Here is a 10761-nt window from a genome sequence, read left to right as displayed (position 1 = left end):
CGTCGTGGACACGGCACTCGGGACTCACGCTGTGGCAGGACCTCAAAGGCACTGCAGCAGCATCGAGCCTGTGTTGAAGGTCACGTCATTGCACTCAGCAGGGACCACGGCTCCAGTGCAGGCAGCTGCGTGGCATTAGAGAGCGGTGCCGATTCTGAAGTTACTCTGGAGTTGATGTGCTTAGTTTCTTCTTAGTTGCATCCATGAACTGTATTTAGCACCACTTGGCACGTCAGGAGTCTCAGCAAGAGAGCCCAGGCGCTGGCAGGTGACGTCTTTGATGGTCCTGAGACTTCTTAACAGGAGACATGCTCAGTTCAACCCCTTGGAGAACCTTGTAAAGCAGGATGTAGAAAGCAAAGTCCAGTCCTTTCACTCCCAGGACAGAAGCAGCAAGCAGCAGGCCAGCACAACAAAGCAACAGGCAGAGTAGTAGTCACTCCTACAGCATTAAGCTCTTCTTCCTGGCAGAATGTCCTCAGCCCAGAAGTGTTCTAACTCTGTGGCGTCAAAGGTCCAGTACTTATACCTATTTCTATCTTTGAAGTAGGCAAACTTCAAAGATAAATTTTTGTAGTGCTCAAGACCCTGACTTTCCCTGCCCTGGCCCCAGACACACTCCAGGAGGTTGGAAACTGCTTTGTGTGAGGATAGGCACAGCCTTATTCAGGTGCAAGTGTCAGCTCCTCTCTCCGCTCTAGCTCAGGAAGACCCATCAGGAAATGTAGGGCACAACTCAGCTCCCTTTGTGTGACTTCCTACAGTGAATTCACAAACAGTCCAACTGTCATCCTGACCCAGATGTGTATTTCACAGACAGACAGAGGTACAAAATGGTTAAGCAAGAAAATATCCACTTTTTAAAAGTGGCATTTTCAAACTTACAATTCAAAAAACAACTTCACAAAAAGATGTATTTTTAAATTGTTACATCAGAGACCCCAAACTCCAAATCTCCATCTGCTCCCAATGGAAAATTACACTAAAAAAATATTTCAAGGCAATCGCAATTCCCCATGTTACTTTAAGGCAGGGGTCTTCAAACTGGGGGGGGGGGGGGGGGGGGGCTTAAGGTGGCCTCAAGTGATCCCAGGGGGGGGGGAGGGGGGGTGGGTGCCAGGCTCTGGCCAAAAGAAGCATTATGCTGATAATAGGGCTTGGCTTTAAGCTGCAAAAATGTGAGCAGCAGTAAATCACTTTTGTAAGGGCCATCACTGTAAATCGCTTTGTAATGGCCATTACTAACATGCTTTGTCATTCTTATCCAAGCTGGGATGTGTTCAATAGGAAAGGGACTCCAAATACCCCTCAAAGTCCCCACCCCCACTTCTACTAATCACACTGTGGATCATTTTACATTATTCGGCCTCATCTGACCAGAATAGTATGATTAGCATCATATATTTGATTGCATTTTTAAAACAGTATCAGTACGTTCAGACATAATTAAACATTGCCTATTTAGAGGAATACTTGTGACAAATTCGAAGGGGAGCCGATGATTTTTTAGATTGAGAAATGGCATGCAATTTAGGCTTTTTTCATAATGTGGCACTTTTGAGCAGCTCTGCAAGTGCCTTTATGATATGTTTATGACTGCAGTCGAGTCGAGTTAGCTGATTACGACACTGATTGTTCATCCTAAAATAATTTGTGTAACGTTGAATGACGGACAGGAGCAGGCGTTAAGTTGGAGGGAGAAAAGGAGGGCATTTGAAACTCTCAGGAAAACTAGAAAGTGCGACCCAGATTTAATTCACGTATAAGCTTTTACTTTTAATGTTATTTCTAATTCTCAAAAAAAAAGGCCAATAAACGCTGTTTTTTCGTGTACTAATGGCAGGATGTGGGTAACCATAGCCTCCGCAAACCTAGAGGGTAAACAAGAAGGGACAGAAGCCATAGGATACCTGGAACAGCATTATCCTAAGGTAAGACAAGGGATAGTAGTACTAAGAAGTAACCACTGTGGTGGCTCCTTGTATCTCTGACGGCAAACTTTGTAGAACCGCCCTCACATGCCACGGCCAATAAGGCGCGTCCGCTAACACTTCGGGCGTGTTCGGAGGCGCGTGAGATGACACGTCACACAGCCTTCAGCAACCAGCCTCCAGTTGCCAGACAGGAGCAGCAGCAATCTCAGTCGTCGTCCTGTTTGGTGACGCTATCCATGGCCGCTTGCAGGATGGAAGGGAGTGTTACGTGTTACCGGGGCGCGTGGGACCGCCGCACGTTCGTATGCTTGCTCGCGCTGTTGGCCTTCCCGTCATGCATCGCGCCCCCGGGTGAGTTTTAATAAATCGCCGCATTTTTTCCTGATGTTGGCTGCTGTAGACCTTCAAGGACTCGTTTCCTGGTTGGGAGGGCGCTCTGCTCTTTGCTGGTTCGCGGTCCTACCTACTCCTACATACCAACTAAACATGAAAGCGTCAATTACAATATAGATTAGTGTAGTGGGACAGTGCCCGGCGCTTTTTTCACGCTTCTTCGCCTAGTGAAAGCTCTGTGAACTTTATCTGGATTTATCTTGTTTGATGCTTGTAGTAGGAATTGTAACCTAGTAACACGTCGCTGGCTTTAGTAATAAACCTAAGTATATAAAAGGCAAAATCAGTGTCCGTTAAGCTGATGTGCAACTGTACCTTTCTGCATTAGCATGCCATTTCTTATACCTGCCCTTTTATAGTCACTTCCTTAAGGGAATTCCTTAAGTTATTTTGACATATTAGCTCCGCCTCATGGAATGGAATTTATCAGTTTTCGATGAACTGTGTCCTTGTGTTCTCTCGAGTATTCCATTCACCCTGTTTTTTAAAAGGGCTCCTACGATTTCAAGGTTACACAAGTGAATGGTTTATTTTCTATTCCGTGACAGACCAATGTTCAATTTATTCGTCTAGGGATCGTCCCATAGATCCGAATATGTTCCACCCTCTCATATAATCATCAGCAATAATGAGGCGCGGTCATCGACAGTGCTAATTTGTCAGTACAGATAGTAAGTACAATTTTTCCAGGTACTGTTTCATGTATTTGTAGGGTTAAGGTTCACAGAGTTAGAGCTCGTTTGCAAATCCAGAGCATCCTTCTAGTGTCGATCATATTTTACACTAATTGAGCCTGTGACGTTTGATCTGACGTCAATGGCATCTTTTATTTCCATATATATATTCTCTCGCCAAACACTAATCCCTTTTATGGATTTATGTTAGTATGGTGCTTAACGTAATTTGTAACTCTCTCATGGATTATATTCTACACACAGATTTTATAAATAGTAGTCTTTGCGCCTTACCTTTGGCTTTCTGAGGCTGCATACCTCATGATGGGTTCTTCCTTGCTTTATAATTGATTTTTGACGGGGAAGAGGGGCAAACATTGGGGGATAAAGTTCATTTTTGAGAGTTCAGTCTTTTTTATTGTGTCACTTTTGTAGGATTTCTTGCTACCAGTTTAAACACCTCTTCGGTTGTCATAATTTTGTGTTCTCCCGTGGCTCCTTGTCCTGTGTTTTGTTGATTGCCCTTCATCTCATGTTTCCAGCATGGAGTATAATAAAGAGGTCACAAGGTCTTGTGAGTGTTCTACTTCTAGGCTGATTATTATATTAAGACCGTTCATTTTGATGGACTAAGTAGAAAAACGTTACCATGTTACATCAGAATTACAACTTGTTTTGTGGAACTCTCCGGGCGAAACATTGAGGAAAAGCCAGGCTCGAGTCACTATAGACACAGAAATTCCCACGTTACTCGTTAAAATTTTATAACCCCCAAAACTGTATAATCTCCATTAACAGTAATTCCGAAATTACAGGAATGTTATGAGATTTTAATGACTAGCATGAGGGGATTTTTGGTTCCGTGCTGATGCAAGCATGGTTTTGGGGCATTCCATGGTATTTATTTTCTTGTGTGAGATGTGGATAGTCGCACACGGGTGTTATAGGGGTGTGCGTGATGTTTGGTTTGTTGAATGTGGAGCATTGTGAACGAGGATACAAGCAGTTGGTGAAAGGAAGACTTACTTGCTGCAATATCTCCTTATTGCCCCTGTTATCTATTACTCAATAAATGTCAGCTGTGTCTGCCCTTAAGTGCTTGTCTTTGCTTCCTCTTGCAATATTGGAGACAAGGAGCAGCGTTGGGTTTCTTTAGAACCTATGCCACCGTTGGAATTGACAGGGTAATTAGGGGAAGGAGGAGATTACCCATAGAAAGGCATTTACAACTTTCAAGGAAGAGATAGTTCATGCTCTTTGTCTCAAGTTGTTTGATGTGGTAAAACAATGCATCGTAGCAGTTGATGCTAGCAACAATTATATTAGTAGGGTTTTGAGTCAGTGTGATAGGCAAACTGAAATGTAGATTCGCAGCTAAACTCCAGGCTTTCCAGTTTACTGTCAAGTGTGTGCAGGGTTAGAAAAATGTACAGGTGGATTGTATATCCTGGTTACCTTTTTACGAGGGCCTATGACTCAAAGTAGAGCTTGAAATGTGAAGTGGCTTAAATGTTTAAGGATGCGGAAGTGAGAATCAAATAATTTCCTGCTACAGTGACTTTGGAGGAAAATAGGAACAGGCAAATAGAAGTAAATGTTGCCAGAGTGTTGGCCTGAGGAACCTAAGCTCCAGGGTGATTTGTGATCATTTTGTAAACTTAGAGGAAAATTGGCTAAGGAAGGAGGAATGCTATTGAGAGGTTATAAGATCTTTCACCAGCGATTGTATTGTGAAACAAAGTTATGAGGGGCACCCTGGATTTCTGGAAATCAACAAAAGCCCAAAGAGAGTATGGTGACCTGGTATGGATCAGGTGAGATGTGAATTTGGCATTGCAAGTTGTACAAGGTCACTGATAAATCAGGGAAAACTTCTTTGGCTCACTCGCGTCCAGCTGGATTATGGGATGGCCCTTGTTTGAAGTTAGCAGTGATAGTATTGGCCCTTTTGCTCTTTGTTCTGACCTATGTTTCTTGTGGCAGTCAATTTTGTTGTCAGAATTGCTAGAATTAAGTACAGGGAAAGAATGATCTCTAATGTTGGGATTAATTGTTTCAATTAAGTTTTCTGCAGGTAAGGAACCAGTATCTGGGTTCTGAAAACGGCCCACTGTTTGCGAGTATGAAAATGAAGGAATTGTTTTTGTAGATGTAGGATTCAACTAAAGAGAATTGCAGTGTCCCGTTCTGCGGTCAATTGATGTCCTTAACTGGGTTATCAAAGAATCCTTTTGCGGTGATATCCAAAGGTAAATCAATCACACCGTGATGAATATCCCAACGTTAGATGAAGTTTATTCCATTTTTAAGGACTCTATTCTCCAGTACATCTCCTCCCTCTCTCCCATTCCACAGAGTCACGAGAACAATGAGATCAGAGAGTTTCATTACACAAGCAATTGTAAAAACAGCACCCCCAACACAAAACAAGATAAACCCAATAGCTAAAGAAAATAAATAAAAATAAACCTGCATAAAGGAAGAGACGCTAAATTATAATAAAGCTTCAAATCTAATAGTTCAATTAAGGTAATGGAGTAACCTATAGTAAAAATGGTGAATGAACCCGGCCCACGCAGACTGCAATGGCAGGTCTGCAGAACCCTTTGCGTGGGCCCCCTTTGGGTAGCATAATAACTGCTGCAGCCCCTGGGGATCCCCTAGAAATCCAATGCCCTGGGTACCATATACTAGGGGCTTATATGGGGGCACCAGTATGCCAGTTGTGGATGAAATACAGAGTTATGGGAGTGAGAGCATAATCAGGCAGAAAAAGGGGGTAACCATGTCAAGAAAGAGGGTACTTTCCTACACCTCTCTGTGGACATGGAGGCAGTTTTTAAAATATTCAAATATGGTGACTGTAATGAGTGCCAGTCGAGCTATTGCCATGCAGCTTTACCCGACTCTTCGGTGAGCCGTTGATTTGGCGATTTCCACCTTTTGAAACTTACTAATCAAATCAATTTACCTTGCAGACCAAATTATCGAACCTGGCTAGTTTTAAATAAAATTACTGCTTTATATTTATCAAACGCTAAGATTTTTTTCGAAGTACGGGGGCCTCACGCCTACGCTGGTATCACATGTTTACTTAAACAATTATTTATTTAATGACTACCTTCATCACAGTTTACATGCCTTGTTAGCCTAACTTCTCAATACATGTATTTCTAGGAATACACAGAGGCGTGTTTCTGTTGCAATGTAGGCGTCCCAATTAGCATTTACTTAACATTTTGTAACGCATATTCACGGACCTTTACCATATCCAGACACATGGGCATATCCTCATATAAAAATAGTACACCATCAGTCTGCAGCAACATGAACAATGCTGACTTTTTTTTTTTTCTTCTTTTCATTACATGCAGAACATAGAGCGTGGACTTACTTTGACAACCAATATCAGTCAGTAGTAACCAGCCACATTAAGTATGTCCAACTTTTTTTCCCATCATAACTGAACATCAAGTGTGGGATCGTTTTAACAAACGATATTAGCTTACAGTAACCAGCAACATGAACTTGACAAACTTCATGTAAAACTTGATATCGCAGTCAGTTTAGAACTGTTTGTAAGGGAAACCTTCAATGTACACGATAGCACCTTTCCTGATACTGAACACCTTCCACTGCTGGATTTTACTTACGAATATTGGTGTTTCATTAAATTCCAGACGGCATTCACAGCACGATCCTAACACTAATGCACATTAGGCACGATGACCATTTTAATACTTTTGCATGCTGCTATCTGTTAATTAATCTGTTTACTGAGGTTGAATGGAGTTTGCTCACATAGATGTTGGATGTTTTACAGATACATTGACACCAATTGTCACTACATTCTACTCCAATTTACACAACCTTTATCCCACTCAACTCTGCTCTACACCACTCCACAAAACTCTATTCGGTACTCCACAACACTCCACTCTGTTCAACTCTACACCCTTTCACTATACAACACAATACTCCCTACACTACCCTCCGCAATACTACATAACAATTTATAATACTCCATACCACTCAACTCTACACCATGCCACTCCATAACACTACACGCTACTCCACTTTACAACACTTCACTATACGCCCCCTTACACCAATAGATTTGAGCCATTCTGAAAAGCAGCCACACTAGTGTGTACAACATGTCTAAAACATATTGGCAAAGCCATATGCAGGACCTATTGGCTATGCCAATGCTTGTTTAAGTTTGATGTTGTGCTTATCATTTTTTTAAACATCCAATTTTCCTTGAAAACAAATGAGGAAATTCTGCTATAAGGTCTAAAGCAAACAGATCATTACAGTTAACCTGAACCCAAGGATTACCATTGGGGTTTAATGTATTACCCTGGAGTTTCTGATGAGGCCAACTAAGAATAGTATCCAAATAAATAGAACATAGACTTTGCCTTCTGCCATACTGACTTTAAAATTGAAACAACCTTCAAAATAACCAATTAACTATACCACTGTAGACCCAAGTCGTAACAGCCAGTTCAAACTACTTGACTTTTCCCTTGAAATATTTGTCAAAGTTCACATCAGATATTCAAGTCAATTTTGCTTCAGAATCCATCATCATTTCAATGTCCATATCATTTACTAAAACCACATCAGAGGGATGATCTACTTCATTTTTATACCATTAATGGTATCTTCAATTTGTAGAAGAAAAGGCTCCTCACCAACATTATCTTCATTGATCTTTGTACCATTATTTTTTTTACGATTGTCAGATACTTTCTCATTACTTATACCACTCTTCTCAAAATGCCATTTTCCCCCCACACATTGTATACACCTCTGATTGCTGGACAGTCTTTACTGTTTGCCCAGATTCTGGCTGTACCATACCTGAACCAGACACCTTTATTCTTTGGCTCCAGCTGTCTTTGCTCAAGATTGGATGCTTTCATGTCAGTCTACCCCGCTTTGCTCTTATTCGTTGCTTTCCTTCCTTTCTGTGTTTGACTTGCCCACAGGAGCTTTTTGGTTTCACTATGTAAATTCATCTTGCTCCTAGCGCAGCATTGTATGTAAGACATCAGTTCCATGTTTAAACATGTTTGCTACATTTAGGTGCATCCAATTAGTCACTAGAAAAACTGTAGGAACAGGTGCATGGTTGGAATGGCTGAATTTTTCTCAGCCACAGAGGTGGCTGTATTTCAGTTTGGTTTTTCACACACCAAGTCACTCTAGACAGAGGCCAGCATAAGCAAATCAGTTTTGACCCTGCTACTCATAGGAACAGTGTGTCTCAAATTGCCAGATGGTTTCACCCTTCTTGGGGCCCGTCAGTAGATTGTAGCTTGGGTCCTGTGGCGCAGTGAACAAGGGATCCACATTTTGGCATACCCATCACAATTTAGGCATCTGCCTCAACAAAAAGAAGTTGATGAATGAAATTCTTGAATTAATCTCAATAAATCGCAACTGTTTCAGACTGCATTGAAGTCCATCATTTTTCACCCCCACCATGCCACGCTTGATACAATTCAGATCTGAGCCTGCTTCACATGGAAACAGTCTGTCCTGAACTGCCAGATGAGTCCTGCTCCTGAAGGGTCCACCAACCGCCCCTCACTGGTTTCACCCTACTTGAGGAGACTGCCAGTCGGATGTAGCTGAAGTCCCTGGGAACAGGGAGCACGAGACCCACACCTGGCATACCTGGTGTACTTAGGGTGTGAACTGCAACAACAAGAAGAGGATGGATTAAATGCTCAGTGTTAGAAATTGGGTTTTTGGTTGGCAGTCAGGTTGCCCTCTGTCCAAGCAAGAACCCTCACTCTAGTCAGGGTAAGTCACACACAATCCAAAATCAGCCTGTGCTCACCCTCCGGTAGCTTGGCACGAACAGTCAGGCGTAACTTAGAAGGCAATGTGTAAAGCATTTGTGCAATAAATCATACAACACCATAGCATAACACCACAAAAATACACCACACAGTGTTTAGAAAAATATATAATATTTATCTGGGTATCTTCAGGTCAAAACGATCAAAGTTGCAATAAGAATTTGTAAAGATATCACTGAAAAGTGATATAAAGCGTCTTAAGTCTTTAGAAAGTAAACAGAGTCTCTTTCAAACACAAAGTACCTGGTTTCTGGTGGAAAATCTCCTCAGAGGGCCACAGGAGAAGAGGTGCGTGGAAAAAGGGTGTGTGCGTCGATTTCTCCCCAGCACACACGGACTTACGTCGTTATTTTTCACGCGGGGAAGTCGGCGTCGTTTTCCGGCGTGTGGACAGTCTCTTTCTGTGGATCGCGGGGATTACCAGATGTCCCGGGTCTGTGCGTGGATTTTCCTGCTTGTTCTCCGGCTGCGCGTCGGACTGCGGGGCTGCGCGTCGAAATTACGATCTCACGGCAGGCGTCGCGTCGATTTCTCCTCTAGACTTCGATCTGCGGGGCTGCGCGTTGAAATTACGATCTCACGGCAGGCGTTGCGTCGATTTCTCCTCTAGAGGTCGGGCGGCGTTGTCCTTGCGAGGCCGTGCGTCGGATCTTCGATCGTCCCCAGAGCGTTGCATCGATCAGCGTTGGAGTGCGGCGTTTTTCTCGCCGCGAAACAAGCTGTGCGTCGAAATTTGCGGCGCACGGAGCGTCCAAGTAAAAGAGAGAAGTCTTTTTGGTCCTGAGACTTCAAGGAACAGGAGGCAAGCTCTATCCAAGCCCTTGGAGAGCACTTTTACAGCCAGACAAGAGTTCAGCAAGGCAGCAGGCCAACAGCAAGGCAGCAGTCCTTTGTAGAAAAGCAGACAGGTGAGTCCTTTGAGCAGCCAGGCTGTTCAGCAAGGCAGCAGGCCAACAGCAAGGCAGCAGTGCTTTGTAGAAAAGCAGACAGGTGAGTCCTTTGAGCAGCCAGGCAGTTCCTCTTGGCAGGATGTAGTTTCTGGTTCAGGTTTCTTCTCCAGCAAGTGTCTGATGAGGTAGGGCAGAGGCCCTGTTTTATACTAAGTTGTGCCTTTGAAGTGGGGGTGACTTCAAAGAGTCTCTAAGAAATGCACCAAGCCCCCTTTCAGCTCAATCCTGTCTGCCAGAGTCCCAGTAGGGGGTGTGGCAGTCCTTTGTGTGAGGGCAGGCCCTCCACCCTCCCAGCCCAGGAAGACCCATTCAAAATGCAGATGGATGCAAGTGAGGCTGAGTACCCTGTGTTTGGGGTGTGTCTGAGTGAATGCACAAGGAGCTGTCAACTAAACCTAGCCAGACGTGGATTGAAGGGCACAACAAGATTTTAGTGCAAAGAAATGCTCACTTTCTAAAAGTGGCATTTCTAGAATAGTAATATTAAATCCGACTTCACCAGTCAGCAGGATTTTATGTTACCATTCTGGCCATACTAAATATGACCTTCCTGCTCCTTTCAGATCAGCAGCTGCCACTTCAACAGTGTATGAGGGCAGCCCCAATGTTAGCCTATGAAGGGAGCAGGCCTCACAGTAGTGTAAAAACGAATTTAGGAGTTTTACACTACCAGGACATATAACTACACAGGTACATGTCCTGCCTTTTACTTACACCGCACCCTGCTCTAGGGGTTACCTAGGGCACACATTAGGGATGACTTATATGTAGAAAAAGGGGAGTTCTAGGCTTGGCAAGTACTTTTAAATGCCAAGTCGAAGTGGCAGTGAAACTGCACACACAGGCCTTGCAATGGCAGGCCTGAGACAGGGTTAAGGGGCTACTGAAGTGGGTGGCACAACCAGTGCTGCAGGCCCACTAGTAGCATTTAATC

The 10761-nt window shown here is 43.4% G+C and overlaps 1 protein-coding gene across 1 annotated transcript in view; it reads left to right on the top strand.

Annotated features, from left to right (window-relative positions):
* Positions 1-2062: 2062 nt before the first annotated feature.
* The window catches only part of C7H5orf15 (chromosome 7 C5orf15 homolog), a 70634-nt gene continuing 61935 nt past the window's right edge, over positions 2063-10761 (top strand). Inside the window, exon 1 of the mRNA XM_069199200.1 lies at positions 2063-2285. Within this exon, the coding sequence (XP_069055301.1) occupies positions 2078-2285 (208 nt within the window). The 5' untranslated portion in view covers positions 2063-2077. The remainder of the gene's footprint in view (positions 2286-10761) is intronic.

The sequence above is a fragment of the Pleurodeles waltl genome, chromosome 7 (genome assembly GCF_031143425.1).
Source record: "Pleurodeles waltl isolate 20211129_DDA chromosome 7, aPleWal1.hap1.20221129, whole genome shotgun sequence".
NCBI classification, from domain to species: Eukaryota; Metazoa; Chordata; class Amphibia; order Caudata; family Salamandridae; genus Pleurodeles; species Pleurodeles waltl.
The sequence above is the reverse complement of the archived record's forward strand: the minus strand, read 5'-3'. Positions and strand labels throughout refer to the sequence as shown.